This window comes from Dufourea novaeangliae, unplaced genomic scaffold, assembly GCF_001272555.1.
Source record: "Dufourea novaeangliae isolate 0120121106 unplaced genomic scaffold, ASM127255v1 scaffold21, whole genome shotgun sequence".
NCBI lineage: Eukaryota > Metazoa > Arthropoda > Insecta > Hymenoptera > Halictidae > Dufourea > Dufourea novaeangliae.
This window is the reverse complement of record NW_015373910.1, coordinates 2,887,781-2,914,755: the sequence shown is the minus strand read 5'-3', so window position 1 is coordinate 2,914,755 and position 26,975 is coordinate 2,887,781. Positions and strand designations below refer to the sequence as shown.

Genomic DNA, 26,975 nt, shown 5'->3' with positions numbered 1-26,975 from the left:
TGTGAAAGGTGGGTAGATGTAGAACTTGTGATTCCATCTACTTGCCTTGGGCCTCCACTCGCAGCAACCTCCTCGTGGTGAGGCCTGGGCAATCGGTATTGTCATCGGTAAAGTACTATAAACTGAAGACAATACCGAGCTAATGGCTGCGAACTTCGTATCTATCTCATAAAACCACGTTCTATATTACATCGAACTAGGATTATTTTAGAAATCGATATGAGATTCAAAGTGTAAAAATGTCTAGTACTTTGAAAGTTTTAGAAAATTATTCCAGATAAAGATGTATGGAACACGGAAAATTACTTTAGATATCTTTTCCTTAGTCTGTAAATTCTTTGATTGAAATATGAATGCTGTGTTACAGTGATATTTCGTTATATGTTTCATAATGTCAATAATATTGATTTCCCCGCAACATCCATAATTATTACAAATGTCAATATAACGAAATATCTTTTATGCGAAGTTCGTGGTGTAATAAAAATCTGTGTTTCGATTACGTGTTTGATACGTACTGACTTTTTACACTATCGGTATTTCAGAACATGAGACACGAAGTCCCATAAGATGATAGGTCTATCCTATACCTAGTCGGTGGTAATACTATAGTAATACTTTTAACATAAGGTATATTCCATTGTGGAACGTGATTACGATCATACATTACCACAATAAAATTCTTTGAATTTGACTAACCTGTACAGTGTAATTGAAAGTTAAATATTTCGCATGCAACGATCCAATAAATGAAAAAAATTGGATAAAGAAACACGAAATTGTACGCGACAGTCGAGTAAACAAAAACGAATCGGAGATGATAGTTTGGTTTAAGTTCAAGACGAAACGAAGGCTGTCGAGAAGTTTTCGAAATTTCCGGCCGGAGAATTCAACGAAGTTCCCGCGGAGCGAATGGAAACGCGATGGAATTTATGCCGAACGGAAACAGTTTTCTAGAAAGCTTCACCGCGAAACCGCAACCGCGCTCGTAAATCGTGAGCCCTGTGTCGTAGGTTATTAGACCGAAAGTTCCCGAGTTAATCACAACTCCTACGTGCTGCGACGCACTTTCGAAAAGAGTTTCCCCCACCCTACCCCTCTCGAGTGGCAGCAACTAATAACGAGAACGACGCCGACGTCCCTAACAACTTAAACAACTTGTCCCGTCGCGTTACTTTGTAAATCTCTTTGTTCTCGCCGGGACGTTTTCGACGCGGGGACCCGATAATGAATCCCAAAACGAATTTTATCGCGCTCCTTGTCGTCCCTTATTCCCTCAGTGTTTCCATTAACTCCGGGCGATGGTAAGAAACCGCTCTGGCGCTTCCAATTTCCGCGTAAGGTCAATGTCCCTATTTCTAATCATGTAAGAGTTTTGCTATCGCAGAAAACGATTGTTATTATTTATTTATCCAACAATCGACAAAAACACTTATTAGATATAAAATTTAAACCTCCCTTTATAATTAAATTTAAATAAAGTATTATTAAAAACATTTTAACTTAATAATAGTTAATTTAATATCAAGTATAAAATGTCCCTATTGCTGCTCGGCGAAAATTGAAGTGCCAAAACCTAAAATTTTGACGAACAATATTAAAGATTTCGTAAGTTTTTTTTTAGTAAGAACGCAGCGTCCACATGTAACTCACCATCGCAATGGAACCGCTCAAATCACGTTTCTTTACGACGTGTATAGAGTGTTTAGGTATTCTTGTGTCGAATTGCAGTTGTTTACTACTTATTAAACAGTAAAGAATGAATTTTTAGGGATTGTTGGAAATACAGTTATATTTATTTTCAGGTTGTCAAGGGTCTGGAAATTTCAAATTTCCTGATCGGTTGATATTCGGAATTATTATTTTCTATAAAGTAAGTTGAGTCATTGGTAAAAACGCGTTTGAATGACATCTGAGTCTTCCTTAAAACAATTCATTGATTTCTTTCCTCTACAAATCACGTCGAGTCATTGAAATGTCCTTTCTAAAAACACATTTAAATCACAGTTGTTCATATTATCATTTTATAACAAGGCCAGTATATTCTCCAGAAATTCATTCCAAAACACGTCCAAAGATATATGAGATCTGGGTCTATCTGGACCCCACCTACGAATCTGCTCCATCTCCGTTTTCAATCCCTCGGTACACAAGAAATTCTTTCTCGCCTCGCATCGCGACACACGTCGCGCCCCATCCGAAAACGATTTAAATCCGGTTCAATGAATTCAATGTACACCGTTGGCGCGGCTGTATAGAAAGAATTCAGTGTTTCGTACGATAGGAAAAGAAAAAACAAGACAGGTGGAAAGAAGAAGAGAACGTACGATACAAGAAGATGGCCGGGGGTTGATGGTTGAACCCGTGAGAATCAACAGCTCAAGGAATAACTCTCTTTTCCAGAGGACTTTTATTTCGATTCCCCGTTTCCTTTCTCGTTTCGCGGCGGCGGCGGCGGCGACGTCCGACCGGGAGGACGCTGTCGGAGCCGATTCTTTTTCCGGGCGTGTCATCTTTCCGTGGGGCAGGAAGGGTGGGATGCGCATCGAAAAAAGATGTCGCTGGACGATCACGACCACCCGCCGGACGCGGAAAATGGAACGCGTTCCGCTACGAAGCAACCATCCCCGGGGAGATCCTTTTTACCGCCCCCGTGGAAGTCCTGTCAGGATCGGTCTTGCCGCGTGGCTCGTCGGGCAGAACTGATCGAGCAGGATGTCGATAAATCAAAATTCCTGACGCGACACGGAGCGAGGGGAAAAAATACGAAGAAATCTGCCGCGCTCGGTGAGCTTCGACATACAGTAAATGCTCGATTAGTGTTCGAAAGCTCCTCGACACTGATATGTAGACTGCGGATTTTTATGAAAAATCACATTTTTAGAAAGTTCTTCATAAATACTAAATCAAAAGTATGAAGTTCTTTCTATACTCAAGTATCTTATTGGGTTCGAAGGAAAATAGAAAATCCGTTGCATCTGACGAAACTTTCGTGCTTGATTGTATTTCACAGACACCTATAGGCTATAAATGCATAAAATATACAGTCTACTAAGAGAAAAGATCCTCAGATGTAACGTTGACTTCTTAATGAGTTTTAGCATAGTGATAGATCTTGGAATTCTGAAGTCAATGATATTTATTTCAGCCGCATATAGCCATTGGTTAATGAAATATTTAACATGCAGTGCCGAGCAACCGTGGAACACTCATCAAGGAATTACTGTATAAATAACGTTCGATAAATATTGTCAGCATCGATTTTAAAGCCATCAATATTTCAAAATACCTAGAAACAAAATCCAAAGACACGTGACGCTCAACTCCGTTAAATAAATCCGTGGGTGTAAGCGAAAATTTCGGTGGCGCGCGGTTCGAATAATAGACCGCGAGATGAGATTTCTATGCTAAACAGCCGTCTCTCCGCCGCTCTTATCGATCACCAGAAACGGTTTTTCTCGGTTTTCAGTGGTCGCCGCTTTATGAAAATGAGCAGACACCAAAAAAACCTTTGCTCCCACACGGTACCGCCGGGTTTTTGGCAGTTTGTCAAGGGCTCTTTCGACACCGTCGGCCCCGTAAAAAGTCATCGTTTAATATGTACGTCTTTATTAACACTTTGACTGCCACGTCACCCAAATATGGGTGACACGTACATTGAAAAGTCTCTGGATTATTTAAACACTGTTATAAAATGATTGCATGAAATTAATATCGCAGTATAATTTAAAACAATACCTACAGTCTCTATTAACTAAACACAAATATTTTCGACAATTTATAACTTAAAAAACGAAATAAAGTGTGTCTGGCTACGTACGGCCTTTTTCACTGTGGCAGTCAACGTGTTAATCATCCGTGAGTCATGGTCGCCTGGAAAGAAACATTCGAAACGCGTTCGTGATGCTGCGAGTGGAAGCGAAGAGGATAGGATCAGGTCAAGGCTTTTCTTGTGCTTTTCCCAGGTACATAGCTTGGGAAACTGATAAAATGCTTTTAAACTGGCAGATTTTAATATTCGGCTGCGGTTGTTAATTTATCGTTCAGCGCGCGGCTGATTCATTATGAAGCGATTAGAATATCGGATTAGCGTATTAAAGCGAGGAGAATACGCAAATGAATGCGGGGCGATTGTTCGGAATTCTGGTCCCGCAGTCCACGGTTAATTAAAAGTAGTAAAATATGGGTATGGTGTAATTTCATTTTAGGACTTTTCGGCTGCTTCAGTGACAAGCAGAGTTTTTGGATTCACGAAAAGAAAGTGTTACTATGTCTTTTATGTCTTTTGGATTAAGGGAAACCATCATTTTTGTAATTTATTGTGGATCAGTCTTGAAATAAAGAATTTTGAATAAAAAATTGAATAACCTTTCAAATTTTTAATACGTATGGCCTGCCACATTTTTGCTGTTGAATATGAGTATCATCTGTGTAACATTGTTTATAAATTTAGAATAGCCATCGATCTTAAAACAATTTCTTTCATATACCATTTATACTCTAATTGAAATTTTCCTAAGTAAGGAACACATGTTCCTTTAATAATATTCGTCAGTCCTCGACAATATCATTATTGTGGTCTGGAAGAAACACTGAATTAACTACATTGTCATGTCACTAAAATACCAGTGTTCGTTAAAACAACTTTCATAAGGTGTATAAATTCTTCTATAACAATTTCATCTACAAGTTTCAAAGGCCTGTATAAATTCTTATTTCCTGTGAATTACTCTACAATTTTATGGAAAGGCAAGTGAAGGCCCCTTTATGCGCTCAAATAATTCGCGCAAATTATTTGAACGTGTAAACGGGTCTTTTCACAGAACACAGTCTATTCCAAGAATACCCATATCACACTCAATTGAATGTGCTCATTAGAGTCCCTAATACGAGCAAACAGATACCATCTCCCCTACACGTAACAAAAAAATCTCACCCTATCGGAGACGATGCCAGCAAAAACCTGACCCTGAAAATCCGCACGACCTTCCCGACCTTTCGGCAGCCCGCTTGTTCAGATACCGTAACCAGCCTTCAGAGAGGGTGGCTCGGGCATCGGTTGAACCCTCGAAAGTTCATCGTGGTGGCGAAGGCCGGCGACAAAACCGCGGGGTGGCTTTTATTAAAACGTTGAATCCAGACACTTTCCCCCTCCTCTTCCCGCCCCTCTCCGTCATGACTCTAAGTCACCGGTACAGGCCACCCCTCTCGCGGGTAGAAATCAATTTGGCTCCCCTAGACGCGATATTACCGGCGTCAGACTCTCACTACCACCCCTACCCTTTTCTCCTTTCACCTGTGCTTCAGACCCTTTTTCTCCGATGGATTTCGATTTCGTTCGAATTCTACAAGCCCGCGTATATCGACTTACGCGGCGGATTATCTAAGAATGAAAGCGGCCCAGAGAATCAGGAAAGAAGGAATGGGAAGGAAAAGGGTGGGGGTTGAACACCAGACCACGGGGCGAATCGTAAAAAGACTGGGGGTTGAGATGGTCGGAAAATGGAAAGATATCGTAGTGTGTCTCGAGTTCCCGTGCTCGGGAACCGTGCCTGAAGTGGTAATCCACCGCAATCCCCCACCTGGCCCGCCCCCTCTACCGCTTCGCAAGGGCGGGATCATGCTGGCTCTTTCTTCGCGGTTCCTCCAGATGTATTCGTAAATTGACTTCCATTCTGCTGGTTTTACACTTCACGCCGTATTGCTGGGACGATATTCCGAACAGGAACCGCGAACGGTCGATGAGCGACTTCTTCTGATCGAGAGGGGTGCACATTGATGCGCTGCAATGCACACCGCGCGGAGTAGTGGCTAGAAGGCGGGAAAGTCTTATTTCACGGTTTTATTTTCCACCTGAAAGCGCCGTAATTGAATACGCGGCCACGCCAGTCCGTAATTCCGATGGAGAATTCCGGTTCCTCGGGCGATTTTGAGGGAGTTTCGATAATCGATCTAACTGTTGATTTCCTTTTATGTGATTTCTGTTTAGATGCTTTAGTGTGGTTCTGTTGTGACGCTTTAGTACGTTTTTTTTATTCTGTTTATAGCTTCCATTGCTGTATATGTAGGTATTATTGCAGTTTTATAATTAGAGTATGAAAGTACCATCTTTAATTATGAGAAGTTGAATTGTATGCAATTATCATTCTACTGTCCTGAAACGAACAAACAATACAACTATGTTACATTGTTCTAACCAGTCTCATTACACGAATATTATTGCAACACCTCGAAAATCATCTTTGACCGAAACTTACAAATTTCACGCGCAGTCATGTAAGACGTAATATCCTGCTCGAAACATGGAACAACAAACAGAACCAACAGCCCGGAACCGTGGACCCTGATTTACGACATTTGCCTCTGAATATTAATTTAAATTCACGGAAGGGGAACGCTAGTCCCCCCCTGCGAACCAGCATCAGAACTGTGAACCCTCGATACGCGGAAGTTTCGTGAGTTTCGTTGCATAATTGAACATTCTTTCTTGGATGAAGGAAGTTCTTGTCGGCGGAAAAAAAAAACGGGAAGCAAAAATATGTCAAGATACGAGGGTCTTGGGCAAGTGGTGGTGCTCGATGAAATTCTCGAATCTTGTGATGAAAATTCGAATTTCTGTACAGACCTGTCCCCTCATTCTTTTTATTCTCCTGGTCACCATCCACGTTACGGAGGTTCAGTCTTTTTTGGGCGAGTTCTTCGAGGAGCTACCATAGATGACGATGGAGTGTATTAGGTTCTTGGTTAACCAATGATTATAATAATTTTAGAGCTAATATTAGGATTATATGGAATTATCATTCATTTTGCAAAGATTAATCCGAATGTTTAGAGGAATAATTTTATCGATTCTTGAAAAATACAAGTTATTGGAGAGGGGTGTCATATATACAGGGTGGACCAATAAATATTACAACCTTAAATGTCTACAGAGCTATGGAAGAATCAATTGAATAATACTTGTTCCGCAAGAAAATTTATGGAACCATACCATGGTCTTATTTACACTAAATTAGACAACTGATATTTGAACATTTTTTTCTTGTTCCCATATTTCCAGAAATATTCAAGGTTCTCCTAATGGTCCACCTTATATGCTAACACATGGAACTATACCGGAGAAGTCTTGAATTATTCATTCAGTCTGCGATAAAAATCGCTCGCATCTTCCAGACTCTCAAAAAATTTCAATTTTACACAATTAAATAGAATTCATTATTCTAAATGAACGCTTATTAAAAAATGAGAAAAAAGATGATAAAGCATTTAATTATACCATAATAGACGTTATCGTGGATGATTCAATCTATCTGATTCTATTGCTAACATCTGTCCAGCCTGGAAAATACCATTCATCTCAGCAAAATAAAAAGAATTGAGATCCTCCCAAACGTCAATAATCTTTGTTCAACTCATTCGTTCCCCTTGGAACGGCACATTGCTCGAACGGTAACGGGACACAGGCCCGCCTAATCATCGCAAGGACCGTGAAAGAAGAATCTCTCCCTTGAAAATTCCGCAATCTCCTTCTGCAAGAGCCCCGGAACGAACGTGGTTGCGCGGAGAAGACGCGTGGAGGTCCCGTAGAACGTGAAACGAAAGCGGATGTCGCCCATCGCGGCCACGTCGTCGGTCGGTGGGTGGTTGAGATCGCTAAAAGGAATGCGCAGTCGAGCGAAAGAGGCCTCAGGGGGCGGTAAAAGGGGGATAAAATAATGTAGGAAGAGCTTTAGAGAGCTCCGGCCGAAACGGCTAGAGAACTCGAGAGTCTCAATTTTTTCTTTTTTTCTTTGGCCTTCTTCGTTCGATTCGGTATCGTCTGTAGGAATAGCGACCGAAAATCCGTCGTCGAAGATCAAAAAGGGGTGAAGATGATGTTCTTTTGGGGATTTGTGTTCGCCAGCTGCATGTGAATTACAATTTTTAGTGTACCTCTCTATAAGGTTGTTGCACGGGACTGGTAACGCGATTAAAGAGAGCAATGGAGGTGATTATGCTCGTGGCTCACTTGTATTTTGGTTTGATCGGAGTAATTTGTACTTGAGATAGGCCAAATCGGTGCAATTCAGCTCAACAACTGTTATTTTACTGTTCTATGAAGTGAGGATGATAATTTGGTTGTATAGTGATGCATAAATCTTTCTTTTCCTATTGTGAAACTTTCTAGTTCAGTAGCATACACGTACCGAAGAAAATGATGTAACAAAGGATTTGATTAGGAACCATGTTATATACTTCCTTTGGTTAATTGAGCCTGCAATTGTCTGAATAAAATACAGGAAATGTATAGTATTCCTGACTATCTTACGACATAAAGTGTTTTTTAGTATTTATAATATTTAGTAACAAATATGATACTCATCGACGTAGGTTTGTTTCTTGATTTGTATTGATAGATGTGTGAACACTGACTTACATTGACAGAAGATCCCATAATTCGAGATACACTGATCTATGGTTTCAAGGAAACCAATCCTCGATACTTTATACACTATTAGGTGCAATAACTTATTGTTACTAACAGTGATCATACCTATACTAAATCTCGCCCTTCTTGCACTTATTCTATGCACCATATTCCAAACACTATTCCTTCTTATTTTCCATTTTTAATTCTTTTTCTTTTCTTGCATTCATTGTAGCTTTATGAAGGCATAATGAAGCCACAATGTTATATGATAGAGAGAACAGTCTATGTCTTCAAATATCGCCGGACAACTGACCTTGAATAATTTCAGTGTCTGTTACAGCCAGAATACCGAGGGTAGAAGTAAAGATACGAATGTAGAGTGTTAAGTATATAACATAGAGACGACACTGCATATAGACAAATCTAGTAAGTAGTTTACTCAGTCACTGGGGCGACACGTTCCACAGAAACCGTTTTGTCATCTCTATTTTCTTCGTTTAAATACCACGGCTCAGACCCTGTTAATTCACATATAGAACTTACACTTTCTTTCCTGCCGTTGGGAGACGGCGGCTGACTTCACTGGAAATGCTTCTGTGTATATCAGAAAGTATTTAATCAAGAATGTACATCGCTTCCTCGGTCGCGAGAGCTCTACGACTGGCAAATTGTCGAACCGCCTGCGAAGCATACGGAAGCAGCAACTTGTTGCACGTTGTTTATTTCAAATTTTGGAAAGTGCTAGGAACTGATTCTTCTGCAACATGTTTTTTGTTAACGAACACGATGCATATCTTAAAGTGAGTGAAGTATATGGAAGACTAAACGATGTTCTTCGGAGAAGTAACTCAATACATGTAACTGATCTTGTATCCTTTATTATTGATGTAATTTATGGTACCTTGAATTTTGATGAAAATTTTAGAAAAAACACAGACCATCTTTAACAGATTTAGTGATGGCTAGTGTTCTAATTACTTGTTATTTAAAGACATGAGAAATATTCACAGATTTATTTCTTTTCAATTTATTCCGTTTATTGTAGAAGTCAGTAGTAGAAACTGTGATTGGTCTGTCCAGTACGCTGTGCAAAGAAGAAATCAATGATCCTGCTCATTCATTCAAAATTTAATGGTTACAATGTAAGCTCTTGTAAAAGTGGCATAATAACGTCTACCTTGATACTTTAAATATACAGATCACAGATGCAATTTTAAGAAACATTTATTTAAATAAAAAATAATTGAAAACTCATTTAGTAAGGTACAGAAAAGGAATTTAGAAGAATAGATTAAACAAAAACCTTTTTGTTTAAAGAAGACTGATGTTATATTTTAAAATATGTATAGAATTAAATAATTTAGTTATTATTGCTTCTGTAATTATTTCCTAAGTACCTAAACATATGTAGTTGCAATCAGAGAATTTTCTTTAAATGTCACATAAATTCTTCACAGTTTTAAAATGTTTAAATAAATTCTACAATCTGAATATTGGGTCGACCAGATTCGATTACCACTGCAATTAAAGGGGACATTATTACCGTTGGGGACGACGGCTGTCGGAGTAGTATTTTCCTCGTTGATATCACCGTGTCGCAATTCCCAGTTGTTTATTGCCCGCAGAAAAGGAAAATGATGACTCTTGCGGCGAATCCAGCTACTGGTATCGACCGCTCGAACTCTTGAGCGGGGTTTGAAGGCGTTCTCGAGAGGGTGGTCTTTGGTTTATTAAGGCCGTCTTGAATCTCCAAGAGGTCGAACCTCGCTTATTACCTTGGCCACGGCTTCGCCTGAATGTGTGAAGCCGCAGCACCGTTCCAGACCCCTTAATTGAAACATTGTCTGAAGCGCACGTGAAGATTCTTGCTCTCTCGAAGGCGGAAGCTCTGTGTTTATCGATTTTATCGAGGAGTCCTTACGACATTAACACGTCGCTATCTTGCTCGAGCATTCGATAACGATCTAACACATCTTTCAAAGAGATTTTTGATTTCAATTTCACTTGAACACATCCAATCTTTTACGATCATATTTCCTCAAAAATTAGAACGAATTGATTTAAAGTCTCAAGAATCAAGGGATAAGAATATACTTTCCTGTAATAAGTCATTAATGGAATTTCGTTTCTTATGTGGGCATCATAATATTTTTCTGAATTAATTTGACCTGTATCCCATTATAGTAGAATCCTTATTCTTCCCTTCCCAAAACAGTAATACCAAATGGTGTTAAAGGAATTGTACTATCCACTGTCATCAGTTTCACTTATATTACAAGTGATCAGACCGTTATTTAAAAAAATGATTAAAAGTTTCAAAAACTCAATAAATAGACACCACTTCATTTATGTTGAACATTTCGTTTACTGAAAAAGAATTCCCAAGGAATGACAATATTCCAAGGCTTCACAATGGTAAGACCTCATAACAAATTCCCCCATGAAGGGCGCAATCCCCTGACGAAAACCTCCGTCAACGGCGAACCGTAATACATATCACTGCATTATATCACCAGCGACCTCGGTTCGCAGATCATCGCGACCCGAAAACGGCGATTCTAATTACCTCAATTAATCCCAGTCCCATCGTTCGGCGGAGGAGAGGACAGGGCCCTGGGATCGTGCTCGTCGCCGGAATTGTTTTTTCCGACTGCGCTGTAAAGCGTCATTAAATCCTCGCCGGCTGCGCAAGCCCATGTCCAGCGTCACGGGACCGTGAGAAGCGAGAGGAAAAAGCAGCCGGTAGGAATTTTTGCGCTTCGCGCCGCGAAACGAGTGCAGGGAAGGGAAGTGGGAAAGGGTGGGGGGAAGGGTTTAGTGCCGGGAGCGGCGAACGAAAAGAAAAGGCGTCTCGTTAAGGTGACTGTTTCAACCCTTGAAAAATTCTGCCGACGGAAGTAGTCGACAGAGAGAGATGGAAAGAGGAAGAAAGAGGGAGAAAGAGAGGTATGGACATTGACGGGAGAAACTCGCACGGTTCGACGTGCTCGGTCTCGCGAAACGACGAGCGTATTTCATTTTAAAGGGAACCGCGGTTAGCGTTCTGCCTCGTTAATTGGCGCCGAATGGTTTGGACAAACATAAAACCATAGCCGACCCGTGGTATTTAGAATTGAATGTATTGAGAGGACGGTGAATATAGCGAGAGCTCTTCGAGTCATTGTCTACGTTTTTGGAAAACAGAATGAATTGTGAAGTATTCGATCGGTTCGCGTGGAAACGTCGAGAGCTGATATTGCAATATTCTCTACGGTTCTGGACGAGTTTATGAAACGGTTTACAGAATTGAGGGCAATTAGTGTTTTCGAAATGATTCGGGGGAACAATAGGAATTGAACGGTAACAGACAGTGTATGGTTCCGTGTCATTTCCATGCAGTTTTGTGAATCGATGCAGGTTAGAGCAATTATAGGTTTCTTTAATTGCACGTTTTCATATCGTGCTTATAAAACGATGTAATGGTATTTATACCTTCAAGCTTCTAATGTTAGAGTTTATCCATTGACTTGAGCTTCATTTTCTTTTCATGCAAAAGAAAGAAATGTGAAAAAAAAATTTGAACGTGCAATTAAATGGTTATCAGTTAAATAAGACAGTATTGGTACCTTGTCACTTTCATTTGGTGGAATTCAAGTGTTGAGCATTGTTACGAATGGAATAGAAACTTACAAAGCTCTAATTCCTTTCAAATATTTCAAGAGGGTTTACTGCTCAAAGGTAAAAAGAATTTGGAGTTATTATTTATAACATTATAATGAGAACTTATTATGTATAACTGTTGTAAAAGTAGAAAAGTTGTCAAATGGCAACGAATGGAAAATGGCATTTGACGATCATTTATGTGTAATGTAATATACACAAAAATACAACAAAATATTTCTTTGGTAATTTTTAAATAATTGTGGTATGAAAGGGTTAAGTAGATCATTCTTATCACAAAACCTTGGTGGCGGATCTAAGAACACTAATGCTGGTCCCGATAAAGAAGATAACTAAAAATATTCAATCGACAGCTAATTGGGCGAACGTTACAAATTTCCCCGGCGAGTATTATCATTCGCGAGTTCGTAAAAGTTAACATGCATCTCAGGGAAGCGGGGTTAATGTACCAAGAAACGGACGTGCGGGATAAAACAGCGAGAAACCGTGCTGAAAATCATGAGCTGGCAAAAGCGGGGAAACGCAAAAAAAAATTTCTAATGGCTTCCCCAAGATTAACCGAACGAGACGAGAAGTTGCGTAACATCCTCTTTTTCACCGTAAGCTCGATACTGTTCTTTTTTCCTGCCCCTTCGCGTTACGTAGACAAAATATCAGCATGCAGAATATGTAACGCGTCGTGTCACAATTTCTCATAAATTTCTCATTATCTTCGATACAGAAACGTTAGGAAGTCCTTCTGAAGAATAAAAAAAATTATGTAAAATCTTGTATAAGTAATTCAAAAATATTCAAATCTTTATTATTAATATTTGTGGAGGATTATTCGGATGAGTAATTTCAATTTTATGAATATCGCTTTTAACTCTTCTTCCTTTTAATCCAGTAATATGATAGTAGTTATACTTTGTTCTGATCACTTTTATGTACAAGGGAGGCAAGAGATTAAACTCGATAACAGAACTGAAATTTTATTCCTAATTACGGAAGAATTAAAAGCAGAAATGTTATTTACAATCCCTAAAGAATGTATTTCTATTTACCAAAAGAATCATTTGATTGTATTCATAGAAGAATATTCTATTCAGATCCATTGTACAGAAATTTGTATATGAATATCTTTTGTTATATTATAAATATGGATATATAACTCTTCAGCTGCATTCTAAATAACTATGTGAACAAAATCTTCTCGATGTTTAGGGGAGTATTACCAGTGTTTATAATAAGCAATGGTAAATAATTTTATGGAAATTAATTCGTGTCCTAAGGAGTTAATATTTATTGTCCGAAAAGAAAATACTAACTGGTGGAATGCATTTATCTTGCGAAAACATGAAAATTTCACATATACTGTACAGTCGTTCGAGTGACTGAACCTTAGGAGGACTGTTCGAGGAGACCCTAACTTCAGACCTGATGTCGGGTATAAGGCTATTGTTATTCGGGAAAGTCGAGTTGATATAGTGAGTGACCCGTACACAGGACTGTTTACCTAGGGTCTTCGATAAACTGTGCGCCTTCACGTTTCGCTAAGTTCATAGTGATTTGAATACTAGATCTTATCCCCCATCAAAGTGAGTTTTCGTGTACAATAGAATGCAATCCGTGAAATTTCCCGATATTTCTATATTCAATAAGCGGCATGGAATATACTGTTGAGCTTCCCTATAAATGGACATTAAAAATCGGTACAATAGTTCATGAAAGTTTTATGTCCAATGAGTGATAAAATTCTCTATGAGACATACAGGAAGTTTCACTGAATCACTGAATTATTTCCGCTGCAATTGGCGACATGAGAGCAATGTTATTTCTGTGTCATATCAAGGCCATGGTATAATCATGTATTGAATTTGTCTTCTGATAAAAAAAATTGGTATTTCGAAAAAAGAGGATATAAGAACATCAATTCTGGGTCACATCAAGGTTATGATAACACAGGATGTTGAATATGTCCTCGGATAAACGATTGATAATTGGGCAAAACACAGCAATATTAAGATCACATTATAATAATCTTTGTGAGTAATATATCTTTAATAATCTATCGTGAGTAACATATCTTTTACGTGTATCTACAAAAAATGAATCCTTGAATTCATTTGAAAGAAAATGAAATATTGGAACCTACTACTGTAGGGCTAAGAAAGGGTTGAAACGTAAAAGTGCAGGATAAACTGTAACATAAAGATTAACACAGATCGTTTCGAAGCAAAAAACCAGTGGTTGAATGTGTTAAAAGAACCAGTGTACAGGCGTGTCGGATTTCGATCTATCGCGGGGACGGGGATGAAACTTCCATTCGTGGCTCGGTGTACACTAAGCAACCACCGGTTTTCCTGCATTCGTTCTTTTCCGTTCCCTTACGGTAAGCACCGCCGGTAATGCGCTTCTTGGTACATTAACCTCGACTTGCACACAACCATCAAACCGCCGCCCACACGTACACACGACCACGTGCGAGCGAGTACAATAAAGCTTTGTGTTTAACTCAGCACCCCCCCTCACCCCGCTCCTATCCACGCTCATAGGTTCAGCTTGAGCCGGCACGGAAACGAAACATCTTCCTGGTCGATGCACCTGTTAATTAAAACTATTAAGCTCGCGACGTGGAAGCAAAATTAATTTTGGGTACGGAGTTTTTCCGGTTTATGTATGATGTTCACTCGAGACGCATAAAATTTGTAAAGGATTAAGGATCGATAGTGGATTAGTGTTTGATTTATTAACGATAGGTTTAACAATTGGTTAAACATTAGGTTTAACGTTAGGTTGAAAGGTAGGTTCGAACTTTGGTTCAAAGTTAAGTTTAAAGTTAGGTTCAAGGTTAGGTTCAATGTTGGGTACAAAGTTAGGTTCAAAGTTAGGTTCAATATTAGGCTTAACGTTAGGTTTACCGTTAATTTAGGCCATTGTTATTAAATTTACAAGCTCTGAAAATCTGTTTCCTTCTTCCTCTTTTATCTTAGATTCCTATGTTTCTGTAATTTATAGTGTCATAAAGGTTTATTGTTGTTAATTGTGTATTTTCAGAAGGTAGGTAAGCGTGGGAGAAATAGAAACTTATGAATCAAATATGTAATATGATAAACAGTTTTGAATATATTGATGCTTGGTTGATCTGGGTCAACATTTTCGCGAAATTTAATGTTTAACAATGTTCGTGAACGGGTATTTGCTTTCATCGAGGATTCATGGTATTCCAGCAGGCCTGTTCCCAAACTATAATTTCTCGTGTCGACTGACTAAGCATTTCCAACCGTCCATGGACGTCCACCATGGCCGACGAAGCGTTCTCGAACACTTCCGGACCACTTAACCGACTGTTCCGTTTCGTTCGCAGACAATCTGCTTCCGGCTTTGGCCAGAATCGCCGGTATCACTGGAGTCTGACCCCGACAAGGCCTCCTTTGTTTGAAAGTTATATCACCGTTCGAGGAATTTATTGATTTGTATCGAACAACTGGATTATATACCAACCGTGACGTGTGATGTTGTGCTCTGCAGAATGTAATTAGTAATTTTCTTAAGAATTTATTGCATTCGAAATGATTACCCATTGAATATGTGCACTTACTCAATGATTCTCTACAAGATACATTAATTTATCTATTAGATATATTATGTAATCTCTGTGTAATATAACAAATTTAAACAAAATTTGTTATATTACACAGAGCGTTTAATTTAAAATTAAATTTTAAATTTTAAATTAAAAATATAAAATTTTAATTTAAAGTTTAAAAATTTTGCAATATAAAATTTTAAACTTTTATTATTTTTATTGACATTTTCCTCCTTTGTATAGCTATGATTCAGAACTTATGAAACTATAACACGATGCAAGAGACTTTATTTGACAAAATGTTACAAACCAGAAGATAATTAAGCTTACACGCTCCAAGGGAATATTCCCCATGTTCACCTGTACGTTTCGAGAGATTTACTTTGATGTTAACATATTTTTCAAGTTTAATCTCGGCTCAACGTAATTAATATTCACCGACCGCAAAAGCTGGAACTTTTTATTTTTGATGAACCTTTCTTTTCCTGAATAAAATTTTTTTATTCGTGGGCACTTATATGTTATGAAATATGTTACTTTTAATTCAGTATAACAGCACGTACGTGATAATCAGTGAAATTATATTGCGATTGTAAATACTCTGTAGTACATATACAAAAGGCATAATTTTGTTCAATCCTAGTACACGAAACCTAAACAAAAAGAATAATTTCTACTCCCCTGATAAGCTTCCATATCTCAGGAGGCAAAAGTTACCCTTTGATTAGCCGCTCTTTCATTAGAATGTACTGTTACTATTAGCCTTCAGATGACAGGCAGGTATTTTCATAATACTTTTAATTTTTTAGTTAGAACTTTTGTATACAGGGTGGACGACGAAACGTGATTAGCTTAGATTTTTCTTCTGTTAGCTGTTCGAATGAACATTTTTCCGTCTGGTATAACATGATTCAAGGAGAGCTTTAAGATGATTGCACTAAATTCTGTGTCAACTCTCGTTTCCTAGAGTTATAATTTTTTTACGCTCATCTTTTAGCGGATACTGAAACGAATTCGGCAAGCGTCATAACAAATAATTTTTTTCTTCTAAACCAATGAAACATTAAGAAAATATTATTTACCTTAATTAAAAGCTGTTCAAACTTCTCTACATCAGTTGCAATACACTCGTGTAAACGTTTAAGAAACGACTACTTAGTTCTATTTATGACGTCTGCACCGATGGTTAAGCATGCAAACAATTTTTCTATCAAACAGCCATCAGTAGAACAATCTAAGCTGATCACGTTTCGTGGTCCACCCGGTATTCGTTACAGTGTCATACTACAAAAAATAAGCGACTTCTCTGTAGTATAAAAATAAACCTCCCCTCCTCTAGAGGTTAATCAACCTACTTCTGTCACACCCCCCAAAAAACCTTCCAATTCTAAACCATCTATAAACCCCTACATTCCCTCAAATATCCACCTCTTTGCCAACCACCTACATTCTCCCACCCCTCAAAACATGTCCACCCTTCAGCACCATTTAACCGCAACGGAATTTCTCCGTCTTTATCATCGCGAAGATTCGCACGTCTGCAATTCCTCGTCCCCCCGAGCCGCCTCAAAATGCACGCGGGGGTTGCTGTCACACAGAAATATCGCCCCCTGGCTCTCACTCCGAACACTCCGAGAATAATCGTGGGGCGGACACAGACCCTATCGCTTCCGTGTGTCTTTACTGTGTGCTCACACCGACGAAGGAAATGGTCGGTGAGGGTGCAAGCGCGACGACGCTACTCTGCCTTGCCACCCCCCACCCCCGTAACGCTCACCGCCACAGGAACGAAACAATTACAACTATGCCCCAACAATTTATAATTCCGCGCTCTCTGCAGCCCTTCCGCCATCGTTCCCTTTTCACGCGTGGCGGGAGGGTCGGGGGTGCGCAGTTAAACGTTATTACTTCAGCCGTTGCAGATAATTCCCCCTCGTTTGTTCGCCGACGCGCGCAGTCCGCCAGCCCGTTGACGAATTCGCGCGGCGGAAAACAGCCGCGGAACGACGGGGGCTGGTGGATATAATTCGCCGTTAATTCCCGGGGAAGGAGATACGCCGGGACACTGAAGGAACAGTGAATGGGGACTGGTTCGTCCCGAAGTCGCGGGAGGTTGCAGCGTAAGGGTCGCGACGGCTGAAGCTGACAGTCGCGTATTTGCGTTAAAAATTGTTCTCTGGTATTTACTATCGCTGAATTGAGCAAAGTTATACGGAAACCTGAAAATGATAAAAAGTTGAATGCAGTACGGATCTCATATTTCTGTCATCGTTATTTTTAAAAATTATACCAACCCATAGAACAAGTTTTACATTATACATGGTGATACCAGAAAGGGTTCGTAACTTCCAGGGTAGATAGTACTCGACAAATGATAAAAAAAAGGGCTAATAAAGATGGGTTGAAGAATTAATATTTTTAAAGTTATAAACAATTTTTTTTTCGGTTGATGTGGCTTCTGAATTTAACAGACCATTCTTAAAAGCTTCAACTTCCGATTGCTACCAAAATATCAAAAGGTCAACGATAAAATTATTGAAAAAGGGACGTTATAGAAATTTCTTGTTAATACGGGCCTTATGTAACTGTAATTGATGCTAAATAAGAAATCAATTACTTTAACTCATTTTTGGATATGTACAAAATAAGTTTTTATATATTCTGTTAATAAATATTATTTTGGTAACTACAGACTTGTTTCCTGGAAAGTTTTATTTCTGGAACGATCAGGCTTCGTTTGGCCAGTTTTCAATGGTAGTGGGCTTTCTGTATGGTCGTTCAATTGGTAGAGTTGCGGTATTCTCTCTGCGTAGTCACCTATTCGGTAGAATAACAGTATTTTGTTTCGATTGTCCTATCCATGTGAACTGATAGCATGATTGTAGACAGCAGTGGGTATGATTTAGACAAAGATCATTTCGGTGCTCACGACACGATTTTCTATTGTTCTTTCTCACCACTCAAATATTTTTTCGATGATCAATAGAAAATTACAGAATTTAGTAACCGTGTTATTCAAGTTTTAAATGTAACCTGCAATTTGCTACATACACTCAACATCCGTATTAATTAACGTGCTCACAATGCGTTCTCTTCGGTGGTATATAATAGTTAATTGTTGCATTCGTGGTAATTAATTCAACGAGTAAATTTCGTTCCCTGTAAATTGGTCAATGTTTTTAATTGGTTAATGTTAAAAGGACTCCCGATCGTGACAATCGTTCGACAAATTCATTAGTTCACCTTGTTTGCGGTACATCATATCCACAGGGTGGTTTTCCAGTGCACGTGAGAACAGATTTGCTCGTGGCTCGTATTATTGAGGTCGAGAAAATCGACCTGGTATCGATTTCCAGCCCACGTTCTCTTTTTCCAGCGGGCTCGCCTTTGATGTTCCCCGGCGAAGAACTTTTTCGGCACGGCAGACCGTAAGGGCGTATCGCGATATTGTATCGTTGTTGGTTCCGCCAATAAACCGTCGGATCTGGTTTGCCACTCGCGGAAACGCGGCAACAAAGAAACCCTCGTTTCCATGTACTCCCTTCTTCCCATTCGCGAGAGCCAACATTAATTTGCGTGCTTGATCGTGTATTTACATAACATTCGATCGTCTCGATTTTATCATTCTTTGGGATATAACAGTGCGTTGGAAGCATAATTATCATGGGTACGATTTATTATACACACAGTTTGTACGAACTTTAAGGGAATGACAGAAAAACCTCGTTACATGGTTCGTTACTTAAATATGATAAAGATAGTTTCTGGTGAAACTCGTGTTGTATAATTAGATAATACTGCACTTGTAGCTGTGTAATTATAATAATGTGATGGAGAATGTATCTTTAGTATTTTTCATATTAGAGCAGAATTTTTGTTATTTTTTATTCGGTTAGAAAATTCGTAGAAGAAGCTTTTACTGAAGCTATTTTTTTTCCATTCCCTAATCACGTCTGAAATAATATTATTTGAAGTATTATTTCAAATAACATGTTATTTTATTTTCTAATAATTTGAAATAATTCTTAGAAATAACTGTAAAGTTATTCTTCCAAATTATATTAGATGACTATATCTAAGTTTAATTTATTGACAGTTTTTTTAAGTGTAACACACCTTTTCCATCGTCCACACCAGTGGAACGAATAGTTCCTTTCATGACAATATTAGATGGGCCCCAAGCAAAAATCTCTCGCGGATGAGCTTCTTGAAGAGCGAGTTCTGCTTAAAGCAAATAGCTGTAAAGATTTCTTAAAGTAAAATCGCTTTGTTGCATATTATTTTGAGTATTATTTCTTTCCCCAAATTTGAAATACGAAAATAACAAAATAATTCATTATCTGAAATTGCAATTATTTCAAATGAATCGATAATATTTTCATTTTCCAATAGCAGCATTGAAATTAATGTTCGGAAATAAATTCTTACAAAGAATTATTTCTTATATTCAATTCAAACAAAATTTGCCCATGTCTGATTGGTACACCTAACGCATGTTCAGATTTCTAAAGTTTGGTATATGTTAGCAATAAAAATTCATACATTTGTAATACACGATCGTGGCGGTTGATCTTGCAACGGTCAATTGGAGCTTCTCAGACTCCATTCGTCCGGGCCGAAATTTCATTAATAAACTCGAAGACGAAACCGAGCGTTCTATAAAAGATATAAATCACAATCTCGAACGCGGAATAAGGGTCATCGATCAAGCGGAGAATCCGCGAGGATTCCAAAGAAATTCCTGATCCAGATTCCAGGAACGACGAGAGAGCATTGCGCCCGGTCTCGAAAACCGAGGGACGAGATCGTGGGTGCCCGTGGTCCAGTAGTAAAGCTCCATATAAATCAGACCATTCCTTCGCTCGAGTTTCAACCGCGCCTCCCCATCCTATCGTCCTGCCGTCGGTATCCTTTCGTGTCCATCTTTTTCTTCCACTCTATCCCCCACGCCGTGGCCAGTGTTCCCCGACACGTAATTACAAGCCTTCGGCGAGGAACTTCCAGGTTTCCGTAGAGGGATGGGGGGGGGAGGTGCTTTTACCGAGATCGTGATTACCCGGCGATCCACCGAGGAAAGGAACGCACGAAATGAAAATGGCACGATCGAGCGGAAAGTATCGCGTCTCTGTGACTTGTTTCGGAACTTTGTCTGCGGCTGTGAGCACACGATGCAGAAGTAAGTCGTAAAAGGATTGATTGTTGCTTCAGTGAACCGAAGATTTGAATATTAAAGTATCACGTGGTTGAGTATTATTTTCGAGAATTCGAGGTTTCGATAAGTTTGTAAGGGTTTGGTTATGTATATTGATTTGTATTACTCAGGAGATTAGGAAGTGATAGATTGTTATTTTTAAGAATTTAATTATTGGGAGTATGGTAAAGAATTGATAGATATCATTTGGGAGAATAATAACTGTGATTTGAGAGGAACTGTCATTTTTTAGTAGATCTTTAAGAATGTGATGAATTGCTGGTATATACCACTGTGATTATACATGAAGAATACGACTTTCTTTTTCATAAAAAAAGTGATCTTTTTAGTCAAAAATTTACTTGTATATAAGTATATAACTAAAGGTTAAATTGCTCTATGTCACAGATTACAATCGTATTATAAGTAACAAATTGAAAAATTAATCGATTGTTCTCATCTACATGATGATCCAGAAGTTGTAAATTCATTACAACATCAAGCATATATGAAGAGTAAAATGGAAAGAAGTAGTGCACACGTCTAAATTAATATACCAACAATTCCCTATCACACAATCAAATTCCTTTGTTCTTGAAATAATTGAAAGAAGCAGGTTTAATAAAGTGAGAAATTAAATAAAACATAGATAGTATAAAAAAGACCATTTTTTATCGTTAAAATGTAATTTAAAAACTAATTTTTTAAAACGAACTGAAATTTAAAAGCCAATCTGAATAAAAAATATTTTGACTAAAAATATGAGCTACAATACCATTTGACATTTTTAACACACTATCAGTAACATTAGTAATTTTTTCGTAATCTGTCCGTATAGCTTCCTCATTAGGTTTCCTCTATGAGATTCTGGTAATGGCTGACACAATGTGAATGAGTTACGCAAAGAAGCATATATTGGGTTCCAACAAGACCATATTCGAGTAATTTTGCACAAAGCAGTGTGCGAGTAATTGAAGTAAAAAGTAGCTTCGACAAACCTATATTCCTTATACGTTAAATCCCCTTTCCCAAAAATACCACGTAGTTCACGATTTCACCTCAATATCATTCTTCGCGCCAATATCCAGCAGAGAGCAAAAATTCAACTTTTCGTTCGTAAACCACGTCGCTGAATAATTTCTCGTAACGGTTCCCGTGACAGACGTGCACAGAGTGCAGCCACGTTTCGATTAAAATTTCGTCGGGAAAAATAACGCGGGCTTTCAACGAAATTTATATTTCAGCATGGCGGAGTAGAAAATTGGCGAGCTTTGGCTCGGGTTGTATCTTTGAATTCGCGACGCGGCCGAGTATCGACCTTACGCGAAATCCCGGCCACCGCGTCGCGTAGGCGGTGGAGAACCGAAAAATAAGGGAGAGAAACCTAGAAACCGGGAGGAAATTGATCCACCGTCGGCGTTCCGCATGACTTCGTGATCGTCCGAAACAACGGGGAACGTCTCTCGTCGCGACTACGCCCGCCTGACGGATTCTCGTATCGCGCACAACCATGTAAAATCGTGCGCTTCTGTCATTTTTCCTGTTGTCAACAGAAAAGGAAAACGCGTTGCGCTCGATTTCACGCGTCCCTGCACGATTAATGTCTCTGTTTATAGAGCTTTCAACGATTGAAGGAAGAAACCCGGTGAGATTTATGGCGAAGAATTTACCACGAATAAGTAAACAGGAAATATTCATACTTAATTCATTGAACTATTTTTTTTTCTTAATTACGACAGTTTATGTTTAATTGAAAATTGTCTGCTTTCTTTTCTCTATTTTGAATTAAATCTGGAATGTACGGCATGGGAATGGAATTACTGACAGCAACAAAATACAGTGTCTTCTCGACGAATGCGACACGAGCAACGTCGTTATTCCCTCCTGAATGTCCCCATGTGGAACCAATCAAAACAGAGTAAACAGAAGTTAAGCAAACGCTTCGTTTCGGGCAAAAAACAAATTTATGTGGAGAAGACGACATTTCATCGAGGAATCACTGTACCTTTCAAAATATAACCTTCATTTCGGGTCATACAAACCTGAGGAGAACAGCAGGATTAAACACTCAATTAAATCAATTTCCTTACAACGTCGTGAACCTAAAACCATTTCTTAATAAATTTGAAACTAGTTAATCGAATTATACATCACAAACTTCTGCACGCCCTTTAAATTTCCCAATTCGTAATTCTTCTGAAATCCTCTTGAATTTCATAATTCTCCTCGAAACTACTTCCCTCGCAGTCTTTTTTCCCCCTAGCTGCCGCACAAAAGTTCACAATAACGAGCCCCGAATGATGAAATCCGAATTAATTAAAAATCCGGCTCGAATCGTTCCCCATTGGACCGCGCGATTCCGACACCGGCGAAGTTCAATAAACCAGTCACTAATTACACGCGGCCGGACGAGTTCGACGATCGTCGGAATTATTTGGTCGGAAGTCGAAGGCAGCGCAGCATAGGGACGCCGGTCCGCGTTTCATCCTTCCGTCCGAGCGACGATCCCATCCAAGTGATTTTTAATCGGTCCACTCCATCCCCCGGATCAACTGTCGCTCGGCCAGAATCGTCAGTGTTTCCGAGGAAATCCTCTCGATCGATTTTCATTTGCTCATCCCTGCCACTCGCGCCACACCTACATATACTCGTAGCTGGATTTCATTCGAGTCGTTGGACCATCTGATTGCGTTCCGTTTCTCGCTGTCCGTACAACGATCGATCATATATCACGGATCCGTTGACTTTTGATTTTATATGTTTGTATGACGATGGTCGTAAGAAGTATGTAAGAAAACAATTAACATGTTAGAAACCAGCGTCGTATACACGTGACGCTCTGATTTCTAAGTCAGCACATTTTCTTAGATAAAAGCAAAATAAACTTTGCAATATTCAACTGCATTTAATGTCAGTCATGGTCTGTTGTTCGGTGTAGTTTCAATTTCTCATCACGAAGATAAGAACTCTGCGCTGAATTTAATGCTGCAAGATATAATGTAGCGTATTAAGAAGAACTGGTGTGGTTTGCTTGTGATAAACTCGCGATTTACTAATGCTCCTTGATAAATTAGCTTGTGGAGGACGGGAAGCCTATATTTAGGCTCTAGAGTGATCCAAAAAAGTATGCAATTCCATTTTAAAAAAGGCATTTACCATAAGTACATTCTTCTATACCAAACTCTAGGTAACCAATGATCGTGTCAACTTTCAGTACATCTTCGATTAATGCTTCAAACTCGGGTCCGCTTTGGAGCAGTTATCGCAGAGGGACACGATTTCTGCAGTTTATGAATTGTCAATTCATTCTTTAGTAGTGGCGTTGACACAAATGCATTTATCATAGAGATCCTTCCGAGCAGTTATCGAGTATTTACTGTACATTATTTTAACATCACCCCTCAGAGAAACTGCGTAATTTGTGAATGATGATAGCTGTTTCTACTCACACGGTATGATCGTTGGGATCGTCGACACTCAGTACAAACTTTCCATTTAACAAAACAATATGTCCAACGAACGTGTCCAGTTACATCACTTCAACATCATCCCTCAGAGAAACGGTGTAACTTGTGAACGATGATAGCCAACCATTATTTCCTCCCGTTTCTACTCACTCGGTATGATCGTCAGGATGCTCGACACCCCGTACAAACGTTCCATTTAACAAAACAATACGACGGTCCCGTAAGTCTTGTCGAATATTAAAAGGAGCCACCGCCGAAGAATACAGATTCTCCGCGGGAACCCAAAAGAACCGTTCCGTATATACCCGATTCCGTGGTGATCTATGAACTGTTCACGTGCGAACCCCTGCCGTGGGAGTTCACCCGAGGACTGTGTGTGTGTGGAGGGGGAGATGCAGGGATCACATTGTTGGCTTTTCAACGGGGTTGGAAAAGTGCGGTTGATACACCGTGGCTAGCTCTTGGACCGCAGAGAGAATGGCCCCCTACCCTTCGACGGTCTCGATACGTGACCGGGGAGCTAACGGGCGTCGTCCGCTTTCAAAAATCGCCGCCTTTTTCCGGCTTTTTTCATCGTTTCTCCTCGGCCGCTTCCGACACTGCTGAAAGCGTGCCCTCCCACCCGTCTCTCGTGTTAATCACCACGTTTGCCAGCCCCCGCGTGACTCGTCCTCCACCTCACGGTCGACGATTTTTTGCCGGATCATCGCTGATTAGAGGCGACCGCTGCTGTACAGACGGCTGGGGGCAGTTTTTATGATATTTTATGGCGCTCCGGCTCCGACACGGACGGCCCGACATTTTTCTTTATAACGCCACGGGATCGTGTTAAGCGTGAAATGTACTTTTCGCGGCGAGCAGATTGCAACGGCTCTACGGGACGACGAGGACGATGCTTGGCCCAGCATCACGCGACGATTCTGTGTCACCTGCTGTGCCACCTGGGCTTTTCTTCCGGAAGTGGAATACCGTGTTTAGTCGTTAGGCGATTCATTCTTGGGCTAAGTATGCTGTTTTAGATTCTATAATCGTACCTACTGTTGTGGAAATGTACAGTGAACCGCCTTAATATTCGGACATGGTACGTGGACATAGAGTGGCTTATGTGTTCGTTCATATATTTTCTACATTACAATTCAGTGTACTTTGTATAGAATTTCGAATTATGTATATTCATGATCCTTATGTTTATCATGCTTTCGTGATCAATTTTTCGTAATTTTGAAAGAAGATTCGTGGTTTGGTACGTAATTTTGGTGAAATAAAGGTAGCCTTTCGTGAATAAATTTGTATGACTGTATATTGTTGCGCATCTATGTGTATTAATTCTGAGTATAAAGGATTCGTTGCTTTTTAATGAGTTAAGATATTTTAGTTGCTAGAAGCGTAACATTTTTTTACGTAATTTATACAGGCTGGACCACGAAATGTGATCAGTTTAGATTATATAGTGGTATTATATTATAACCCGTTGCACTGTTACTGCATAGAGCATCGAAGTTATGTCGGAATTCTCAGATATAGATCTTTTTTTCTAGATTTGAGGAGGTTTTTAATCTTACATCGAGTTGAAACAGACACGTAATAAGTTGTTTAATTTCAAACAAATAATCATTAGAATGCAGGAATAAATATACTCCGAGAAATTCAATGAAAATGAACTGACTTTTTTTATAAACAATGCGCACTGTTAAAGATAGACTGAACAATGGAAAATATCGATCCTGTTTTAAGTCATATTTACTTGGATCGTTGAAAAAGAGATTTTTTTTTATAAAATAAATGGTGTACAATTAATTTATTTCTCTTCTAATAAAATTGAATTAGAATTCTACTTAATATGGAAAGAATCCCGAGGAAACTGTGTCAGACGAGACAAATTGTTTGAATCCATTAATGGATGTATGTTGAAGCGTATTGCGGAAATTAGTAATTCTGTAATGTTTCATGCAGAGTATAGTTGTTGTTCGGTAGTTGTACGCAAAAGATGCTATTATCGGGCATTAAAGCTTTTATTAGATTTAAATTCAAGTTGCATGCTTACCGCTGAGGAGGAATAATCCACAGGCAACGAGAGTTCTATGGTCCGAATAACAATGTCCAATTAATGCCGAGACTGTGGCGGCGAGGACCAAAGCGGCCGCAGCCACTTGAAACGGAGCAGATATCCTGAACAAATCAACGTAACAATAATTAGTTCCATTTGTGTAAAGAAAACAGTAAACGATTTTGTAATATCTATTTAACAACGAAGTTCAATATTTATAGTTCCACGATTCAATGGAAGTTAATTGTTTTTAATTAAGTGCCTTATTCGGTTCAAAGTGACGTAGAAACTGTAATAAGGTTTATTAAAATGTTTATTTCCGTGTGCTCTGCACATTAGCACATATCATAAATACATAAACATTCATTGTGTCACCTTAAGTTGTATTAAACATTGCGTAAATAAATTGGTTTTCATCCTGTACCCTAAAATTTATAAGAAATAATTTCAAAGCTTATAATAACTGGAAAATCTACATTCTACAAAGTGTCGAACTTACGATCGACTCCAGCGAAAAATTATGTCGAAAATGCTGTCACCGTTTATATTTCCGTGTAAACCGTCAGTTCCTCGAACCATTTTACCCGTGTCACTAACGTACGAGATCGCTACAACTTTTCGGTAGAAGGACT

General features: G+C 39.1%; 1 protein-coding gene across 1 annotated transcript in view; it reads right to left on the bottom strand.

Moving 5' to 3' along the window:
* The window catches only part of LOC107194134, a 203,492-nt gene that overhangs the window by 36,062 nt on the left and 140,455 nt on the right, over nt 1–26,975 (bottom strand). Inside the window, exon 3 of the mRNA XM_015583700.1 lies at nt 26,341–26,465. Within this exon, the coding sequence (XP_015439186.1) occupies nt 26,341–26,465 (125 nt within the window). The remainder of the gene's footprint in view (nt 1–26,340; nt 26,466–26,975) is intronic.